The 22518-nt window shown below is 43.3% G+C and overlaps 1 protein-coding gene across 2 annotated transcripts in view; it reads right to left on the bottom strand.

The window, feature by feature from the left end:
• fchsd2 (FCH and double SH3 domains 2) overlaps nucleotides 1-22518 on the bottom strand; it is a 244362-nt gene that overhangs the window by 72101 nt on the left and 149743 nt on the right. For both annotated transcript variants that reach the window (XM_080197533.1, XM_080197534.1), the window contains exon 9: nucleotides 3102-3224. In XM_080197533.1, coding sequence (XP_080053659.1) covers nucleotides 3102-3224 — 123 coding nt within the window. The remainder of the gene's footprint in view (nucleotides 1-3101; nucleotides 3225-22518) is intronic.

The following is a 22518-nucleotide window of genomic DNA, read 5'->3' as shown; positions in this document are numbered from 1 at the left end:
CTGTGTTTACGCCAGTCCAACGCCGGCATACCCACATCCTTGGGGAATACCAGAGGTAATGGTACTTCAGAGGAAGAGAAGCCATTGCCACTGAGACATGAGCTACAATTAAATAGGTAACAGTGGCCCCATCTGACAGCAGCTGCCCAACAATGAGGAGAGGTTGGAGGGTGGCGTGGTCAACTCTATCACATCTACAGACAGGAGAAGGGTGAGAAGGGATGGTATACCTTTTTTAAAATTCATTGATGGGATGTGGTTGTCGCTGGCTAGACCTGTATTTATTGCTCATCCATAGTTGCCCTTGAGAAAATGTGTCACAAGTGAGCAACGTAATGAAGTTACTGTGAAAATCCCCTAGTTGCCACACTCCGGTATCTATTTGGGTACACTGAAAGAGAATTCAGCATGGTCAATGTGGTGAGCTGCCTTCTTGAACTGCTGCAGTCTGAGGTGTAGGCCCACCCATAGTGTTGTTAGGGAGGAAGTTTCACAAACTTGACCAGCGATAGCGAAGGAACAGCAACTTAATTCCAAGTGAGGATGGTGAGTGCCTTTCACACTTAGACACGTTTTATGTCCCGAAACATGGATATCCTATCCCCAGCTTCATTAGTCACACACAGACAGAGAACCACAGCCACAAGCATAGGGCTACAATCGCAAGTCTGTATCAAAGGATTACATAATAAACTCCAAAAATATTAAAACATAATACTCTCTTTCTTCACAGCAGGTACAGTAAATAATTAAGAAGGCTAATGGAATGCTATATTTTACTATGAGAGGAATTAAACATAAAAGTAAGGATGTTATGTTTCAGTTATACAGGACATCGATGAGACCACATCTTGAATAGTGTGCAGTTTTTGCCTCAAGTAAGGACGTAAATGCATTGGAGGCAATTTAGAGGAAGTTTACTAGATTGATACCTGTTCTCGTCTCTTTATTTAAGGAAGGATGTAAACACATTGGAGGTGGCTCAAAGGAGGTTTACGAGTTTGATACTTGGAATGACTATCTTGTGAAGAAAGTTTGGACAGACTGGGCTTGTTTCCATTGGGATTTAGAAGAGTGAGGGGTGACTTTAAAAGAATGAAATTTAAAAGCTTCTGGACAGTCTAGACAAACTGGATATGTAAAGTACGTCTCCTTTTTGTGAGCAAGTACAGAACAGGAGGCACTGTTTTAAAATTAGGGGTCACCCTTTTAAGACAGAACTGGGGAGAACATCTTTCTCTCAGACAGTTGTGCAACTTTGAAACCTTCTGCCTCAGAAGATGGTGGAGGTGGAGTCTTGTTAAGACAGAGGTAGATAGATTCTTATTGGGCAAGGAAATCAAAGATTATTGGGGATACATAGGAATGTGGAATTCAAAACACCAAACCGATCAGCCATCAGTCTTATCGAATGGCTTTCAAGTGATCTACTTTAAAATCAAAGACAAGACTTTTGCAGTTATTCCTTGATTCAACAAGATGTTTTAGTGTTGCCCTTATTAATTCTCTTAGCTTACACACACCACATGTTACTATTAAGTTAGGATGTTTTACGTGGGTTACGGTAGTGTACACAAATTCAACTTGCGCCACAACTGTTACTGAAACAATTTAAATTTAATTTACAAGCATTCATAGAACTACAACTGATTCATTTATACCTTTCAGGAAAGAGAATCCATCATTTTCATGTTCTGGCCAAAAACTGATTGCAATCTCCCGCTACATGTGACTCAACGTCTTCTGAATCAAGACTAGAAAGGCAATCGGTTGTAGAACTAATCATGATTGGACAAAATCTGCCAGAATGGTTAGGATTGACAATAAATGCAGCATTGCCAACACTGCTCAAAACCTGCACACTTAAAAAGACTGCTTAGTTATCTACTCTCACGCCTATGCTGCTCCAATCAACTTCTAGGAAGTACACAGCTTCCCAAAATGACCTCTGCACCCCACCCTGCTTCCTTATGTGTAAAATCAAAGTTAATTTTGTGAATTCCTTGGATGCAATAACAATCATCCATTTTCCTTCATTGATCCCAAGGCACAAATGTTTGTCCTGCCAACACAGCAGACAACCACACCCACTTGTCTTTCTGGAGGACTAAAGGCTTTGAAATGTCCTTATAAGTGCTCTTTTGTTTGCGCTTCCTTTCCAATACGGCTATTGACAGAAACTTTGGTATGAAGCGAAAGCAATCTTAATCCAGTTTTCTGTTTACAGGAAATACAACATCTTAATTTTTACAAAATAAAACTTCTGGCAGGTTCAATTCACCGGATGTAGTTCAAGGATTTCGTAGAACATAGAACACTACAGCACAAACAGGCCCTTCGGCCCACTAGTTGCGCTGATCACTTCTATACCTACTAAGCCATAGACCTATCTAAAACCTCTAATACCATTAGATCCCATATACTCATCCAGAAGTCTTTTTAAAGGACCCCAGCGAGCTCGCCTCCACCACCACCGACGGCAGCCGATTCCATTCACTCACCACCCTCTGAGTGAAAAACTTACCCCTAACATCTCCTCTGTAGTTGCTTCCCTGCACCTTAAATCTGTGTCCTCTCGTAGCGACCATTTCAACCCTGGGAAATAGCCTCTGAGAATCCACCCTACCTATTCCTCTCAACATCTTATAAACCTCTGTCAGGTTGCTTCTCAACCTTCGTCTCCCCAGGGAGAAGAGTCCCAGCTCCCTCAACCTATCTTCATAAGGCACGACTCCCAATCCAGGCAACATCCTTGTAAATCGCCTCTGCACCCTTTCAAGAGCTTCCACATCCTTCCGATAGTGAGGCGACCAGAACTGCGCACAGTACTCCAAGTGGGGTCTGACAAGTGTCTTATAAAGTTGCAGCATTACCTCCCGACTCCTAAACTCAATCCCTTGATTAATGAAGGCCAGTACACCATACGCCTTCTTGACCACATCCTCCACCTGCGAGGCCGATTTAAGAGTCCTATGGACCCGGACCCCAGCATTTTTCATTGTTGAAAAAGACTCCTGAGCCCCAGCATTGTTTGAAATAAGTAATGAGGGACAATTTTATTGAACACTGTTAAACCCATTGTTTCAATGCCAGAGACTTACCATGCTGGAAGCTTCTACTAGCAACTGGAATGTATTCTGTACAGATTGACAGGCTTCAAGCTCTGTTCTGTTGAACACCATCAAGTATTCTTTAAGGTGGTCATAGAAATTTCCATCCAGAGCCTGTATGAGTATAAAAAATACAAAATCTTATTATCCTAAAGACACAATGAATCATTTACTTGCAAATGGATTTAAAAACTGCTTCAACTTTTTGAGCTGTGATTTCTCGGAGTTAAAACATCATATCAATTTATTTCAGTGATATTATTATTGCAGTTAGTTAACACTTTTCACTGATGTCACAAAATGTTTTGCAGCCAATGCGGTACTTTTGAAGGCATTATTGTTATGCAGGAAATGTGACTGGCAATTTGCAAGTAGCAACGTGATCATTACCAGAACACATTATCTGTCTTTTTAATGACATTGCTTGAAAAGAAACACTGGGAATAACTCCATCTTTTAGATCATCCAAGCAGAGGGGTTTACCACTTCATCTGAAGGATAGCACCTTTGTCTGTGCAGTGCTCCCCTTGATGCTACAATGGAGTGTCAGCCTTGTTCTGAAGTGGACTTGCACCCGGAGCCACGTGACTTGGGGACGAGAGTGTTACCATCAGAGCTACGGCTGACAAAGTGGTAGATAGACAAAACTGATTACTGGTAGTTACAAAGTAGTGGGCAGCTATGTTTCAAAACTATGTCTGAGTAAGAAGTCTCACAACATCAGATTAAAGTCCAACAGGTTTATTTGGTAGCAAAATCCATTAGCTTTCGGAGTGCTGCCCTTCGTCAGATGAGTGGGAGTTCTATTCACAAACAGGGCATATAAAGACACAAACTCAATTTACAAAATAATGATTGGAATGCGAGTCTTTACAGGTAATCACGTCTTAAAAGTACAGACAATGTGAGCGGAGAGAGCATTAAGCACAGGTTAAAGAGACGTGTATTGATGTGGAAATTCTTTTGCATGAAGTTAGTGAGGTTTTGCAAATCCAGGAAAGTTGTTATGGCGGTTACAGATAGTGTGACATGAACCCAAGATCCCGGTTGAGGCCGTCCTCATGTGCGTGGAACTTGGCTACCAGTCTCTGCGCTGTCGTGTGTCATGAAGACTGCCTTGGAGAACGCTTATCCGAAGATCAGAGGCTGAACGCCCGTGACTGCTGAAGTCTTCCCAACAGGAAGAGAACAGTCTCGTCAGGTGATAGTTGAGCAGTGTTCATTCATCCGTTGTCGAAGCATCTGCATGGTCTCCCCAACGTACCCGAGGTATGTACTTTGGGGAGACCATGCAGATGCTAAGACAACAGATGAATGAACACCATTTGACAATCATCAGGCAAGATTATTCCCTTCCTGTTGGGGAACACTTCAGCGGTCACGGGCATATGACCTCTGATCTTCGGATAAGCTTTCTCCAAGGCGGTCTTCACGACAGCGCAGAATCACTGAGCAGAGACCGACAGCCAAGTTCCGCGCACAGGAGGACGGCCTCAACCGGGATCTTGGGTTCATGTCACACTATCTGTAACCCCCATAGCGACTTGCCTGGGCTTGCAAAATCTCACTAACTGTCCTGTCTGGAGACAATATACGTCTCTTTAACCTGTGCTTAATGTTCTCTCCACTCACATTGTATGTGCCTTTAAGACTTGATTACCTGTAAAGACTTGCATTCCAATTATTATTTTGTAAATTGAGTTTGTGTCTTTATATGCCCTGTTTGTGAATAGAACTCCCACTCAGCTGACGAAGGGGCAACGCTCCAAAAGCTAGTGGCTTTTGCTACTAAATAAACCTGTTGGACTTTAACCTGGCGTTATGAGACTTCTTACTGTGTTTACCCCAGTCCAATGCTGGCATCTCCACATCATGTTTATTTGAGACCAGCACTTTATAAATGAATGTTGTCAAATCCAGATTCAACCAATATGTGCCTACTCAGGCTCTGCTTTAAGCTGTACTCCCTCTTGGCTGCTATATCCCCTTTTGACAGTATGACGCAATCATTCAACTTTGCATCAAAGTTCCTAGTTTACTGAATTCAGTATTTTCCCATTATCTTAAATCAAATCCCAAAATACTGAAAGCTAACTAAGAACAACAGAAGTGGATAATAAATAAGTGAGTGAATCCAAAGAGCTCCTTAGTTAATGCAAGAAGCTGACAAGAATGTTCAAGGGAAAAACATAGGAGTCAGGCCTCTAGAAGATTCTCGTTCTTCTGGACAGCCCCAATACCATGCCATGAGCTAACAATACATGGATTTTCATGTCAACAATGACAGGAATACAAGTCTGCGACTGCCAAATAAAGCACATGGAATGTTATACTCCCCCTGGGTTGGAGATGGGAGCCAGAGGGCCTAACACTGGCACTGGAAGACTTGGGGTGAAGAGTTGTCACACTCTCAAATTCCCAAGATTAAGTCAGGTCGAGAACAGCCGTCCTTTCTGGAGGCTAACTGAGGCTCTCAAGTGGCCACTCTAAAGCCTCCTCCAGCAATGGGCAAGCTGCCAGGGAAACACAGGGTAGTGGAGTCCTTCCTTCTTGGTAACTTTGTGCTCGATTTCTCGGTGATTCTACTCAGTCGTTTATATTTTCTGATGTTTCTCAACAAGTGTTATTTTGTTGTTCGCATAAGGAGGACATCCAGTGGGTCAGAAAATTATAAGAATGGCATGGGCAATTTTCAGTTGCACAGATACAACAGAAAAAACAATGGTGACTTAAATCTTTGCCATTATTCAGCTAATTACAGTGATGAATACAGCTTTTAGCTCTTGGCGATCTGACTCAACAGTATTTGAAAACAGATCATGACTCGAAGAGCTTCCCTTTCCTGGTTTTGTGGTCTAGCAACTGACATTTCCTGCTTTTGTTTTGTTTCATGATAATCCCGCAATCACCATTAACCCAATTTAGATCTGATGTTAAACTCTTCCAGACAGTATTAAGAATGAGAACACTTGATGTGGAAATTCTTTTGCATGAAGTCAGTTTTATGCAATCAGTCGGTAGCTGCTTTAAAAACTCATACTGGCAGCAATGCTTTGCCCCATTTCAAATAAAGTGGAGAGTGAAATTCAAACTGCATTCATACATCATAAACAAAGTGGTTCCGGAACATATCCAAAGGCTGCTGGCATTGGAGAAGCCAAACAACTTGTGTGGCAGTAAAGTGAAAGCGAAGGACTGCAAATGTTAGAAATACTTAATGGGCCTGACAAGTCATACATGCCTTGAAATGCTATCTTTGTTCCTCTCTCTCCACAGATGCTGTGGAGCCTGCTGAGCATTTTCAGCTTGCGAGGTAAGGCGGGTTTCACAGCATTCAAGTAACAGACTAAACAACTGCGCATGCACATTCTGGAATTTCCTGAGGAAGTTCTACTTGAACTAACAATCAGATAAACACCGACCTGGTATGGAAAGTAGCTGGAAAGCAAGCAGCTTGAAATCTTGGAGCAGTGTTTATATCTAATGACAGTAAACACCAGCAAAAACCAATTCTTTATGAGGATCCTATCATCTCTGGAGCCATTAAAACATTTCGTTTTCTTCAAAGCAACACTATCATGAAATTGGGGTTTCACTGGACAGCAGCACAATCAAATAAATGCATACAGTCACGAATTCCACAGCCTCTGACTAACATCTGCTGAAAGCTGCACTCTCTAACACATCAAGACAGTAATGGTAATTGTTTAAACACAGATTCAAGGCATCAGCTCACTACCACCTTTTCAAGGGCAGTTGTGAATAGGCAATAAATGCAGACCTTGCCAAATGGTGCTCACATGCCATGAATGAACAAAATAACTGCTTCAACTGGGATAAAGTTTGAAACATCTCATGGCTTAGTATATCATCAGTGGTACAAATAGTCATGAGATAAGCACTTAAAAGACCACAAGACATAGGAACATTCGGCCTCTCAAGTCTGCTCCCCCATCAATGAGATCATGCTGATTTGATATAATCCTCATTAGCTGACTTCCCTTCCCAAAATAACGATTCGTTCTGACTGAAACAACTGATTTAACCTCCCCAGCCAGTGCTTGAGCACTTCAGCAACAAACCACAATTATGCAGTTAAATTAACTGGGATGACATTTGAACCATCTCATGGCTAAGTATATCAACAGTGGTGCGAAGTCACTGAATCATGAGGTGAGAACTTAAAGACCATGAGCTGTAGCAGCAGAAGTAGGCCATTTGCCCCATCAAGGATGGGAGGGTCCAAGGCATTGACAGGAGGTTCTGTGGGCAGAGGTGTGACTCCAGGATGGTGGTCTGCCTCCCTAGAGCAGGGGTACAGGACGTAACAGAAAGGGTAGAGGGAATTTTGAAAGGGGAGGGGACCCAGGCAGAGGTAATAATACACATAGGGGAGGGGGACATAGGAAGGAGGGGTAGGGTAGATGTCCGTAGGCAATTTAGGGAGTTGGGGTCCAAACTGAAGAGCAGGACCTCCAGGGTGGCATTCTCTGGGTTGCTGCCTAGTACCAGCAGGGCTAGAAATGACGAGATCATGCAGCTGAATGCATGGTTGAGGGATTGGTGTAGGGTAGAGGGCTTTACTTTTGTAGATCACTGGGAGGTATTTATAAGAGAAGGGCAACTGTACAGGAGGGGTGGAGAGAATTTGAATGGGAGGGGAACTAGTGTCTTAGCAGGGAGGTTAGCTGGTGTGTTTAGGAATGGTTTAAACTAATAGGGAGGGGGGGTGGGGATGTGGCTGGGAGAGAGTTGGGTGAAAGGAAAATTATCAGGGAGAAGGAGGTTCCGAGGGACACTGGTGGGTTGAACTGTGTCTGTTTCAATGCAAGGAGTGTGACAGGAAAAATGGATGAGCTTAGGGCCTTGACGTTTGTGAGGAAGTTAGATGTGGTGGCTGTAACGGAGACGTGGTTATGTGAAGGGCAGGACTGGCAGCTGAATGTTCCTGGGTATAAGTGTTTTAGGTGTGACAGAGGAGGGTTGAAGAGAGGTGGAGGGGTGGCACTGTTAGTAAAGGAAAGCATCACAGTAGTGCAGAGGGAGGACAATATGGAAGAGTTAGGGATTGAGTCGCTGTGGGTGGAGTTGAGGAATAAAAAGGGAGAGATTACGATGCTAGGGGTATACTATAGGCCACCTAACAGCCCGAGGTCAGTGGAGGAAGGCATTTGCAGGGGCATTTTGGATAGGTGCAGGAAGAATGGGTGGTTGTACTGGGTGACTTTAATCTTCCTGGAGTAGATTGGAAGGGGCCTAGAGCTGGGGGTATGGAGGGTGAGGAGTTTGTAAAATGTGTTTTGGAAAGGTCCCTAGAGCAGTATGTAACTAGCCCGACAAGGGAAGGGGCTATACTGGATTTAGTGTTGGGTAATGAGCCTGGGCAGGTGGTTGAGGTTGAGGTAGGCGAACATGTGGCTAACAGTGACCACAAGTCCGTCTACTTTAGGATAAAAATGGAAAGGGATGAGTGCCGGCCAAACGGGAGGGTGCTGAACTGGGGTAAGGCGAGCTATAGCCGGATTAGGAGGGAGCTGAAGGACACTGATTGGGAGGGACTGTTAGCTGGCAAGTCCACGGTTGGCAAGTGGGAGGCTTTTAAGGGCAAACTGAAAATGTTGCAGGAGAGGCATGTTCTGGTTAAGCGGAAGGATGGGAAAGGTAGGATAAGAGAGCCGTGGATTACAGGGGGTATCGAAGACTTGGTGAGGAAGAAGAGGGATGCGTATGTTAGGGAAACAACTGGGTACGGAGAGTGCGCTGGGGGAATATAGAGAGAGTAGGAGGGAGCTAAAAAGGGGAGTTAGAAGGGCAAAGAGAGGGCATGAAATGGCTTTGGCTGATAGGATTAAGGAAAATCCAAAGGCATTTTATTCCTATATTAGGAGCAAGAGAGTAGATAGAGGGAAAATTGGTCCTCTTAGGGGCAAAAGTGGGGAGTTAGGAATTGAGTCGGAGGGAATGGGGGAGATCCTGAATGAATACTTTGCGTCGGTATTCACGAAGGAGAGGGGTTCGGTGTCGTGCAGTGTCTTGGAGGGTGCTGTGGATCAGTGGCAGGAAATATCTATTACGAGGGAGGAAGTGCTAGGGCTTTTAGGGAGCGTAAGGACGGATAAAGCTCCGGGGCCTGATGGTATTTATCCCAGGATGCTTAGGGAGGTGAAAGATGAAATTGCTGGGCCTCTGGTGCAAATCTTTGTCTCTTCTTTGGACACAGGTGAGGTCCCAGAAGACTGGAGGGTAGCAAATGTGGTACCGCTGTTTAAAAAAGGTAGTAGGGATAACCCTGGAAATTATAGACCGGTGAGTTTGACATCGGTGGTAGGGAAATTAATGGAAAAACTACTTAGGGGTAGGATGTATGAGCATTTGGAGCGTTGCGATCTGATTAGGGATACGCAACATGGCTTTGTTAGAGGGAGGTCTTGCCTTACGAATCTGGTAGAATTCTTTGAGGAGGTGACAAAAACGGTTGACGATGGGAGAGCCGTTGATGTCATCTATATGGATTTCAGTAAGGCGTTTGACAAAGCCCCTCATGGTAGGCTGGTAGAAAAGGTTAAGGCGCATGGGATACAAGGACAGGTAGCTAGGTGGATTGAGAACTGGCTGGGCAATAGGAGACAGAGGGTAGTTGTTGAGGGGACCTTTTTGGGCTGGAGGCCAGTGACCAGTGGTGTGCCGCAGGGCTCAGTACTGGGACCTCTCCTCTTTGTAGTATACATAAACGATTTGGAAGAGAGCGTACATGGTGTGATCAGCAAGTTTGCAGATGACACCAAGGTGGCAGGGTTGGCGGATACTGAGGTGGAATGTCAGGTGATACAACAGGATATAGATAGGTTGGTACATTGGGCAGATAGGTGGCAGATGGAATTTAATCCTGACAAATGTGAGGTGATGCATTTTGGAAGGAATAATGCAGAGAGGAGCTACGTGATAAAGGGTAGACCGATTAGGAGTATAGAAATTCAGAGGGACCTGGGAGTGCAGGTTCACAAGTCTATGAAGGTTGTGACACAAGTGGAGAATGTTGTGAGGAAAGCTTATGGAATGCTAGCCTTTATAGGAAGGGGTGTAGAGTATAGCAGCTGCTGTCTAATGCTTCAGTTGTACAGAACGTTGGTTAGGCCGCATTTGGAGTACTGCGTCCAGTTCTGGTCGCCTTACTACCAGAAGGACATGGAGACTCTGGAGAGGGTGCAGAGGAGGTTTACCAGGATGTTGCCTGGCATGGAAGGACTGAGTTACGGGGAAAGGTTGGAGAAACTGGGACTTTTCTCCTTGGAAAGACGGAGATTGAGGGGAGACATGATAGAGGTATATAAGATACTGAAGGGAATAGATAGAGTCAATAGTGAGAGGCTGCTCCCTAGACTGGGTACAATTACGAGAGGTCATGATCTAAGGGTGAGGGGGGAGAGGTATAATTTGGATGTGAGAGGAAGATTCTTCACGCAGAGGGTCGTGGGGGTATGGAACGCGCTACCGAGTAGGGTGGTGGAGGCAGGAACGTTGGACTCGTTTAAGGTTTACTTAGATAGACACATGAGCGAAACAAGGATGGAGGGTTATAGTAGGGGGTATTAAATAGGGTCAGAGCCTCGGGAGACACCGGAAATGCAGACTTATATGTTAACGTTTTTGTCTTTTTATTCCGCAGATAGAGGTCCACCTTGTTGTCAAACGAGGAGCACGCACACGGTGGGTCGTGCGTGGGCTGCTCTTGGAGGTTCCGGGAGTGGCCTAGTACTTCGTGTCGGTGTGTGTGCTTGATCCTGGACCGGTAGACGGGCGCCGCAACAGCTCAGAGACTAGCACTGCTAGCTGTACAGATACATGGATTTGGGCCTGTGTCTGTGGGAGTTTGCGCATTCTCCCTGTGGTTGCGTGAGTTTCCTCCGGGCGCTCCGGTTTCCTCCCACACCCCAAAGATGTGCTCTTAGGCTGATTGGTTTACCAAACTGACACTATTCTCCCCTGAATCTGGCTAAGTTGGGGGTTCCACTCGCAGACATGCAGGGCAGGGTAGGTGTAGGAGGATGTGGTGGCGCGGGCTCATTGGGCCAAAGGGCCTGTTTCCCATGCTGGATTGTTCTTTGTAAATCTGCTCTGCCATTCAATAAAGCCATGGCTGATCTGATAGAATCATCAACTCCACTTTCCTGACTTAACCCTCGATTCCTTTACTGATCAAAATTCGGTCTGTCTCAGCCTTGCGCATACTTAACCCAGCTGCCATAACTCTCAGCGGTAAAGAACTCCACAGATTAACTATCCTCTGAGTGAAGAAATTCCTCCTCATCCCTGTTTTAAATGGGCAACCCCTATTTTGAGATTATGCCCTCTGGTCCGAGGCTCCAGCACAAGAGGAAACCACCTCTCAGCTCTATCCTATCAAACCCCCTGAGAATCCTACATGTCTCAATAAGGTTGCCTCTCATTTTTCCAAAATGCAAGCACAGGTCCACCCTATTTACCCTCTCCTCATAAGAAAATCCCTCCATACTTGAGATCAACGTAGCGAGCCTTCTTTAAACTGCCTCTAGTATGAACATAAGAACCAGGAGCAGGAGTAGACCATCTGGCTCCTCAATCCTGTTCCGCCCTTCAATAAGATCATGGCTGATCTTTTCGTGACTCAGCTCCACTTACCTGCCTGCTCACCATAACCCTCAATTCCTTTGCTGTTCAAAAATTCATCTATCCTTGCTTTAAAAACATTCAATGAGGTAGCCTCAACTGCTTCACTGGGCAGGGAATTCCACAGATTCACAAGCCTTTGTGTGAAGAAGTTCCTCCTCAACTCAGTCCTAAATCTGCTTTCACTTATTTTGAGGCTATGCCCCCTAGTTCTGGTTTCACCCGCCAGTGGAAACAACTTCCCTATTTCTATCTTATCTATTCCCTTCATAATCTTGTATGTTTCTATAAGATCTCCCCTCATTCTTCTGAATTCCAATAAGTATTACCCCAATCTATTCAATCTCTCCTCATAAGCCAACCCTCTCACCTCCAGAATCAACCTAGTGAATCTCCTCTGCACCCCTCCAGTGTCCGTATGTCCTTTCTCAAGTAAGGAGACCAAAACTGTACACAGTACTCCAGGTGTGGCCTCACCAGCACCTTTATATAGCTGCAACATAACCTTGCTATTTTAAACTCCATCCCTCTAGCAATAAAGGACAAAATTCCATTTGTCTTCTTAATTACCTGCTGCACCTGCAAACCAACTCTTTGAGATTCCTGCACAAGGACATCCAGGTCCCTCTGCACAGCAGCATGCTGCAATTTTTTACCATTTAAATAAGAGTTCATTTTGCTGTTATTCCTCCCAAAATGGATGACCTCACATTTACCAACATTGTACTCCATCTGCCAGACCCTCGCACACTCACTCAGACTATATCCCTTTGCAAACTTTCAGCATCCTCTGCACACTTTGCTCTGCCACCCATCTTAGTGTCATCTGTGAATTTTGACACACCACACTTGGTCCCCAACTCCAAATCATCTATGTAAGTCGTAAACAATTGTGGTCCCAACACTGATCCCTGAGGCACACCACTAGTCACTGATCGCCAACCAAAAAAACACCTATTTATCCCCACTATGTTTTCTGTTAGTTAACCAATCGTCTATCCATGCTGATACATTACCTGTAATACTGTGCACTTTTATCTTAGGTAGCAGTCTTTGGTGTGGCAGCTTGCCAAATGCCTTCTGGAAATCCAGATACACCCAATCCACAGGTTCTCCATTGTCCACTGCACATGTAATATTCTCAAAGAATTCCACCAAATTAGTCAAACATGACCTTCCCGTCCTGAACCCATGCTGCATCTTACCAATGAGACAGATGTCTCGCTATTTCTTCTTTGATGATAGATTCAAGCATTTTCCCTACTACAGAAGTTAAGTTAACCAGCCTACGGTTACCTACCTTTGGTCTCCCTCCTTTTTAAACAGTAACACACATTTGCTGTTTTCCATGCCAGTATGTCTTTCCTTTGATAAGAGGACCAAAATAATTCATAGTATTCCAGGTGCGGTCTAATTAGTGCTAATTTTTAGCAAGACTTTCCTATTGTTATACTCCATTCCCTTTGAAATAAAGATCAACATTGCAAGTGGCAAGGTGGAACAGTGGTTAGCATTGCTACCTCCCAGCGCCAGGGACCCGGGTTTGATTCTACCTTCAGGTGACTATCTGTGTGGAGTTTGTATGTTCTTCCAGTGCCTGTGAGTTTCTTCTGGATGCTCCAGTTTCCTCCCACAGTCCAAAGATGTGCAGGTTAGGTGGATTTGCCATACCAAATTGGCCCTTAGTGTCCCAAGGTATGTAGGTTAGGCGGATTAGCAGGGTAAATATGTGGAGTTATGGGGATAGGTTGGGCCTGGGTAAGATGCTCCGTCGGAGAGTCGGTGCAGTCTTAATGGCCTGAATGGCCTCCTTCAGTACTGTAGGAGCTGCATGATTTGCCTTTCCAATTATCTGCTGAGCTTGCAAACTAGTTTGTGATTTATGCATGAGGATCTTCAAATCCCTCTGTGCTACAGTTTCTTGCAGTGTTTCTCCATTTAAATAATACTCGGTTCTTTTATTCCTCCTATCAAAGTGCATAACTTCACATTTTCCTACATTATATTCCGTCTTTCACATTTTTGCCCACTCACCTAACCTATCTATTGTGTGGAACCGGAGGAGATTGGAGAAGCATTGAACCAATATTTCTCTTCGGTGTTCACGCAGGGGGACATGAATATAGCTGAGGAGGACACTGGGTTGCAGGGGTGTAAAATAGACAGTATTACGGTTGATAAGGGGGATGTGCTGGATATTCTTGAGGGGGCTGAAAATAGATAAGTCCCCTGGTCCGGATGGGATCTACCCTAGGATTCTCTGGGAGGCTAGAGAGGTGATTGCAGAGCCTCTGGCTCTGATCTTCAGGTCGTCATTGGTCTCTGGTGTAGTCCCGGAGGATTGGAGGATAGCGAATGTTGTCTCATTGTTTAAGAAGGGGAACAGAGACTTTGCCGGGAATTATAGACCGGTGAGTCTTACTTCTGTTGTGGGCAAGGTTTTAGAAAAAATTATTAGGGATAGGATTTATAGTTATTTGGAGTGTAATGAATTGATTAGAAATAGTCAGCATGGTTTTGTAGCGGGTAGGTCGTGCCTTACTAACCTTATTGAGTTTTTTGAGAAGGTGACCAAAGAGGTGGATGGGGGCAAGGCAGTTGACGTGGTATATATGGATTTTAGTAAGGCGTTCGATAAGGTTCACCATGGTAGGCTTCTGCAGAAAATGCAGATGTATGGGATTGTGGGTAATCTAAGAAGTTGGATCAGGAATTGGCTATCAGATAGGAGACAGAGGGTGGTGGTTGATGGTAAATATTCATCATGGAGTTCGGTTACGAGTGGTGTGCCTCAGGGATCTGTTTTGGGGCCACTGTTGTTTGTAATCTTTATTAATGATCTGGATGAGGGTATAGTTGGGTGGATTAGTAAATTTGCTGATGACACCAAAGTCGGAGGTGTGGTAGATTGTGAGGAAGGGTGTCATAGTCTGCAGGGAGACTTAGATAGGTTGCAGAGCTGGGCCGAGAGGTGGCGGATGGAATTTAATGCGGAGAAGTGTGAGGTAATTCACTTTGGTAGGAGCAACAGATGTGTCGAGTATAGGGCTAACGGGAGGACTTTGAATAGTGTGGATGAACAGAGGGATCTAGGTGTATGTGTACATAGATCCCTGAAAGTTGGGAATCAAGTAGATAAGGTTGTCAAGAAGGCGTACGGTGTCTTGGCGTTTATTGGTAGGGGGATTGAATTTAGGAGTCGCAGCGTCATGTTGCAACTGTACACTACTCTGGTGCGGCCGCACTTGGAGTACTGTGTGCAGTTCTGGTCCCCACATTACAAGAAGGATGTGGAGGCTTTGGAGAGGGTGCAGAGGAGGTTTACTAGGATGTTGCCTGGTATGGTGGGGAGGTCCTATGAGGAGAGACTGAGGTATTTAGGGTTGTTTTCGTTGGAAAGAAGGCGGCTAAGAGGGGATCTTATTGAAACATATAAGATGATTAGAGGTTTAGATAGGGTGGATAGTGATAGCCTTTTTCCTCGGATGGAGAAAGCTAGCACGAGGGGGCATGGCTTTAAATTAAGGGGGGGTAGCTACAGGACGGATGTCAGGGGTAGGTTCTTTACCCAGCGGGTGGTGAGGGATTGGAATGCCCTGCCCGCTGCAGTTGTAAATGCGCCTAGTTTGGGGGCGTTTAAGAGATCTGTGGATAGGTTTATGGACGAAAAGGGATTGGTATAGGCTAGTGGGTCATTGTTTTTGTAACTGGTCGGCGCAACATTGTGGGCCGAAGGGCTTGTTCTGCGCTGTAATGTTCTATGTTCTATGTTCTATATCCCTCTGTAGACTGTCATCCTCACCACTTGCTTTCACAACTATTTTTGTATCATCTATAAACTTTGCAACAGCACATTTTCTTCCCTTATCAAAGTCATTAATGTATACTGTAAATAGTTGTGGCATCAGCACAGATCCCTGTAGCATTTCCAATAGTTTCAGATTAGTGGAAAATGCACCTCTTATTCCAATTCTCTGTCTTCTATTAGTTGCTAATCCAATACCAATGTTTATATACTGTCCCCAACACCATGGGCTCTTAGTTTTATTGCTATTCACCTTCTACGCATTTGCTATGCAATTGTTATTAACCTTTTAGACATTTTTTCCGCACCACTATTGCAGTTGATACATTTCTGCAATTTTTCAATATCTCCAAAAAAACTGAACTACTCACTTCACTGCCTACATTGATTCTAATGTTTTTTTTATTAGTCACAAGTAGGCTTACATTAACACTGCAATGAAGTTACTGTGAAAAGCCCCTAGAAGCCACACTCTGGCATCCGTTTGGGTACACTGAAGGAGATTAGCACGGCCACTGCACCTAACCAGTATGTCTTTTGGATTGTGGGACGAAACAAGAGCACCTGGAGGAAACCCATGGAGACACAGGGAGAACGTGCAGACTCCACAAAGGCAGTGACCTAGGCTGGGAATCAAACCCAGTTCCCTGGTGCTGTGAGGCAGGAGTGCGAACCACTGTGCCACCATGCTGGTTCTTTCTGCTCTGATGTTTCCAATGGAAACAGTTAAAGTATTGGCCAATCATTCAGTTTTGTTGCATAAGATCAAAGAGAATATCAACAAGTGTTTAACTACAGGGAAACAAATAATCAAGATACAAGATATTCAATTTTAACAAAGATAATTTTATAATTTGCTCCCTGGTTGAAACTTGAACAGCCAGTGTGTCAAACAATTTCAAGGGCTTATGTTAGTTAGATTCACCCAATTGTGAAAATTTAAATACTGCAATCTTTCTAACTGAACAGCTTGCCTTAGTTACAATAAAACATGACAACACATTTTATGTTTTCATTATTAAATGACCAGACAAAGTTGGATTAGTATGTAGGTTGAAGGATAACTTTTGGCCAGGGCATTGAGTAATCTATTTACCTCATCTTCTTGAGCTGACATTATGTGCTCAAGTCTCTAAGGAGGGACTTGAACTCATAATCCTCTGACTCAGAGACAACTTATACCATGTGAGAATGATGTCATTTTTAAAAGATTTTTGAAGAATATTGTATTATTATGTGAAAAAAATTGCACTATTCTGTGAAGAAGGGTGTGCGTGTATGTGTATATATGTGTGTATAAGTATATGTACACATGTAAATTATGTAATTAAGCTGCAAAAGGTTATCAGAGACATTGGGAGGTTTAAGTCATGCAAGGATCGAAGTTTGCACATTTGTAAGGTCATATTATGGAAGGTTTGAGGTGCAAGTAAATAGGTTGGATTTAACATTTACATTTTTGGAAAAGTTGAGAGTTTGCTTGAATATCAAAGTGAAGTCAGTTAGAGGTGACAAGAAACATTTTGCATCTTACTGAGGTTCTGGGGTAAACAGAACGGCCCATTGGGTTTTACAGACCCAAAAGTGGAGACAAAATAGAAACAGGAAGGATTTTATATTTGAAAGGATTAGACTTCGAAAGAGATGTGAGAATAATGGAACTCGAGATAGAAGATATTTTAGGGCTACCGTGGAGGGTTTAGGGCTTAGTTGAGCAAGGAAAATCTCACAGAAACAGCTTTGGGCTGGCAGAAAGTGCAGTTTGAATTGATCATCCAGTCAAACTAGAAAACTCCTGGGCTACAAAACGGAGTCTAATTTCTGAAGGTTTCTTTGATTTCCACAGCAGAGTGGTAATGAATTGGAGAACTCATGATATACCTTATTAAAGGAACAGCAGCTTTGCCTTGGGTAATATTACTGGATTTTTATTGCTAAACATCGAAAGGAAGTGTTGATCGGAAGATATTTACTTGTGCATCTGACCAAGTAAGGAGTCTTGAGCGGGAATATCTTGTAAGAATAATTTTAACTCTAACTGTAATCTTATATTTTCTTTTTTTCTTGTTAGTTAACCTTTTACTTTTTAAAATTTCAAGTGTCATTGAACTTCTCTGCTGAGATCAGTACTTCCCATTTTCAGGAGACAAAAAATTATATAGCCCAAAAGCCAAGTTTTGCACTGGGAATTGATTTGCTCAAGAATTAACAACTGCTGAGGTCATACCAACTGGGCTAAGACGTGCCTAAGAGATCTTTTCAGAAGTTACACTCAATGTGAACAAATGGAGCTCTCAAGTTAAATTGGGCATATTTCTTAAATCTGGACAGACCGTCTAAGGTGATGTCACTTTATGTCATTACCCCAACATACACTGAGCAATTAATGCTTGTGAAACATTACAAGATTCAACATTCTGGCCAATTTGAAGGGAAATATTTGATGCAGTTATTCTGAATATCATCCAAGGAGCTATCTGCAGTTCTCTCCTCTTCATCAACTACATGCTGCCCCTTGGCAACATCTGAAGACATAACACCACGTGTCCAAGTAGGCAAATTATACCCAGCTCTACCATATGTTAACTCCTCTTAATTTAAATGTTATCAGATAGCTTCCCCAACATATGAGTCTTGGATGAGTAACAATTTCCTCCACTCAAACAGTGGAAGTAACAACGTCATTGTCTCTCACAAATTCTTTATCCTTGCAGCAATCAGATTTCCCTTTCAACTACGATTTCAGGTTACACCAGACTGTTTGCAACCCTGGTGTCCTGTCTGACTCGGGGCTACATTTCCAAACCTCATCTTCTCCACCAAAGATTGCCTCCTTCCACTCTAACATTTCCCATCTCAAAACTTGCTCAGTCCAGTTGTTGCTGAAACCTTCATATTGCTTTGCAATAGATTTATCTATTTCAACGGTCTCCTGGCAGGACCCCATCCACTGAATCCCACAGATTCCATAGTATCCCTGCAGTGCAAAAGGAACCCATTTGGCCTGTTGAGTCAGCACCAACTCTCCGAAAGACCATCTTACCCAGGCCCATCTCCCCTCGCCCGATCCCTGCAACCCCATGCATTTATGATGGATACTTCAGATTCATATAAATTTCCCCTCTGCTGTCTGTATCATATGTGGAACCAAATCCTGTTTGCCCATTATTCATGTGATCTACACTCTCCCCGTTTCCAACACCTCAAATTTAAAAATTCCTTTCCTGTCTTAAATCCCTTCAATGAACATGCCCATATCCCATCTCAAACCTTTTTTTCAGCCTTGCAACTCCAAGAAGTCTCTGTTCCTATGGAGCTGGACTCCATTTCCCTCACACCACTAATGGAAAGTATGCCTTCAAAGGACTGTGTTGGACTCTGGGGTTGTCCCCTTAAAATTCTACTCAAACCAAGCTTTTGGTCATCCTTCCTAAAATCCCCTCCATTAGTATGGTGCCCATTTTTGTACCATTCTACCTCTGCAAAGTGCCTTGAGGTATTTTTATTTGTGACACATTCATTCATTTAAATGGCAGTCGCTGAAACAAAATAAGGAAAAGTAAAAGATTTACTGCTATGTTACTTTGGATGAGTACATCTGACCCAGTACAAATACAGCAGAAGGAAATTTGCAGCAAGTTTAGTGAGAAAGTATAACATTTTTTGTATGAATAGTGCTAATTTAGGGCCTGATTTTACCATTGTGTCACGCCCGTTTTCGGGAATGAAAACTTGGTAAAGTTGAGCATTAGGCCATTAATGCGATCCGCGGCCACACAGATGCCCATTTTACCAAGGCCCGAAAATGGACACAATCCAAACAGTGCCCGAAACGGGTGCAACAGCAATTTAAATGCATTTGCATGTTTTTAAATTGAATGGGCTGCCCGTCCAACTTTACCAGCATTTCCCCTTATACCATCACGTTCATGCATCCAGATTCGGCGCGAAACAGAGGTTTGCAAAGGTCTGTTTCTGGCGCTCCAGCTTCCAAAGAGCTAAGTTCAGAGCGCCCAACGGCTCTCTGACTCAGATCGGTCATGGAGGGGAAGGGAGGCGGACAGATCATTCTCTGGTGAAGTGGGTGGTGCCACTCTGCGGGCGATCGGTGGGGGGAAGTGGAGCGGGGGGCGGGCGTGGTTCTGGGTAGCCCCACCCACTGCACAATTCAGACCTGCGCTTTGTTTTTCAGGCGAAGTGCATATGGGGGTGCCTGGGAACAGTTTTACAAGTTGGATCTGAATTGCACCCAGATTCAGCACTTAGAATCGAAATGGTAAAATCGGGCCCATAGTCTCAAAATGAGTAAAAGAAATTGTTATTTAAAAGAAAATGCACCCACACTTTATACACAATTTGTTCTGCTCAAATAAGAAAAATGCTGATCTCCACATATTACACAGCATATTGATGCTGTTGCTACTCAAAGCAACAGAGGGCACTGTTGAACATTGCACTACCTTGGGGCGAGTATGGATTGTTTTGAATGTTTCACAGTAATTGGCAAAGAATCAATTATTCAGCAGCCATAGCAGACTTCTGCTAATCCCCACTGACCAAAAGCAATTCCATGCTTTTAACCACTGGACAATTCTGCAATCTTGCATTGTACATTATCTTTAGAAGCAGCAGTGAAAATCATTTATTGATAATTCATAACCCTGTTACAAGTTCTTTACCCATTCAAAAGTTTGAACATTATGGCCCATAACTCCCACAAACTGGCAATCTCCATCAGATTTCGACTCTTGACAGTCTTACCCATGCTGGTATACTGAAGCCGCTGCCTTGCCCAACCACTTTTTAAAAATAATTTTTTTACTCCATCTTTAAAGTTACAAGCCAATGCTCAGAATGGACCGAGCAAACCGAGATCAATTCCTTGCTTGCTCCAAAAACCAAATTCAAAATCTAACTGAATCCAATTCAAGGGCCCGAGGAGAGGGACAAACAAAATTCAAGCTGACAGAATAAGGCATTGAACCCCATCTTGGGCTTGATCTTCGCCAAAATATCCATCTCATCCAATATTCCTCACTCAGGCTAGATGAGACAGGAGTGGCGTAGGTTTGGTGTGGCGTATCTGGGGCATAGACTGATAAGCCATTCTCCCTTTTTGCAGTTAGAGCTGGTAAGTGGTTTACCGGAGGTGGGGGGAATCGATTGCAGCTGAAGTTAGCGATTTAAATCGCTTCTGTCAAATGGTTCCCAGCCCAGTGCAGTTGCCCAAAGGAAATTTGCATTTTTGGGCAATTGCCAGGCAAACTCTTATGTGGGAATATCCTAGAGCGATTCCCCAGTGCATTATTGGGGTACCACCACTCCCCCAAATGTGACGTGTTGGGCCTATATTTTTAATTTGGATACTTCAATATGGGGTGTAACTAATTAGTTATTAGGCATGAATTCGAAATCGGTATTAATGAAAGTTTAGAGGCTTTTCACCAAACTAAAATTAAAGGAAAATGAACAATGCACAATTAGACAACCATAATCTTCAACAATGTTATGAATGGTACCAGATGAAGTGGTTTTCAGTGTATTGACTAGTTGTCAGTATTAGTTTTATACATAGAGGCTGAGCAATTATAATTGACTTACAAGCCAGGGTTTTCCATCTGCACTGTTTCCAGCCTTCCACGTGCCCTATATTTAGCTCAAAGAGCAAAATCGCAGGCTACCAAATGCAAGTGGAAAACTCCAGTCAAGGTCAAAATGCTGCATGTACAAATTGCACTGATTGAGATTAGACTTTTCATCTGATACATGTTATATGCCCAGCTAATGGCTGGAAATTAAAAATACATTTTACTATTTGTTTTATTATCACCATCTCAGTGGTGTTCTGTACACAAGTAATCACGTGTGCACACAATGCAACATTATGCCCAGATCACCAATGGCTTGCTGATTTTTTTTGTGGCAAAGCTGTGAGAGCTACAATTGATTTTTCTATTTGTTAAATAAATAGGAAAAAAATCATTTATTTAAGTAATGATAGACAGATTTTAAATGACGTATTGTATTAGTGGATATGAATCAAATAAAAGCACTACAATCAAAAGAATGCTTAGTAGCAGCTTTTTTTGATTGAAGTTCAGCTTTTCCGTGCCCCATCATTACAATCTGTGTCAAGGGCAAACATGGACCCTATATCAGCTTAATAAATTCTTCCCAATTGCACACCATGCATACAGCATTAGTCACTGGGCAGCCATTCGGAAAAGGCACTCTGACTGAGTATCATTCCACAGAGCATCACATAAAAACTGCAAAACTGTGGGTTGCTTATGAATTATTGAATAACAGATCATTTAGCTCATTATACATCAGGCATCAAAACTGGAACTTCTTACATTTGTGTCAATAAATTCCAGCTGTAAACCGGATTGGAGATTAAAAAGGTGAAGCAGATCTATAAAAAACAAATGCAGTGAGAATAATGAAGATTCCTTAGAGAGAAAGGCCAGGAGCAAAAAGGGACATATCATGCAAAGGGAGGCAACAAGTCTAGTGGGTATAATGGAGGACGACAAGTTAAACAAGTATGATGTAATATAGCTTGAATGCCTTTTTTTTTGCCAGCTTTCGCTCCTTCTGAAGTGCACATGCTCAAACAGAAGCCACCCTCTGACACCTTGTCCAAGTAGCTAGAAAGCAACAGTATGAAAAATGATTGCCCAAAGGATACTTTACTGCAGTGGGCATCATACCCCAGAGCTTTCCCCACCCATCATCCACTCTGCAGGAGGAGTCATTGGCAAACAATCAGAAGTTTAGATGCTGGTCAATGTTTCCTTCTCTTGCAAAGGGGCCAATTAGCATTGTGACTGGTAACCTGATTGCATAGATCAGAGACCGAAAGCAAAACCTTTCTAATCTATATTGCTGTTAATCACTGGATAGACTTGGGATGGCAGGGTAGCGCAGTGGTTAGCAATGCTGGTTCCCAGCTTG

Source organism: Carcharhinus amblyrhynchos, chromosome 10 (genome assembly GCF_965287045.1).
Source record: "Carcharhinus amblyrhynchos chromosome 10, sCarAmb.v2.hapA, whole genome shotgun sequence".
Classification (NCBI taxonomy): Eukaryota; Metazoa; Chordata; class Chondrichthyes; order Carcharhiniformes; family Carcharhinidae; genus Carcharhinus; species Carcharhinus amblyrhynchos.
This window is presented reverse-complemented; position numbering and strand designations above follow the sequence as displayed.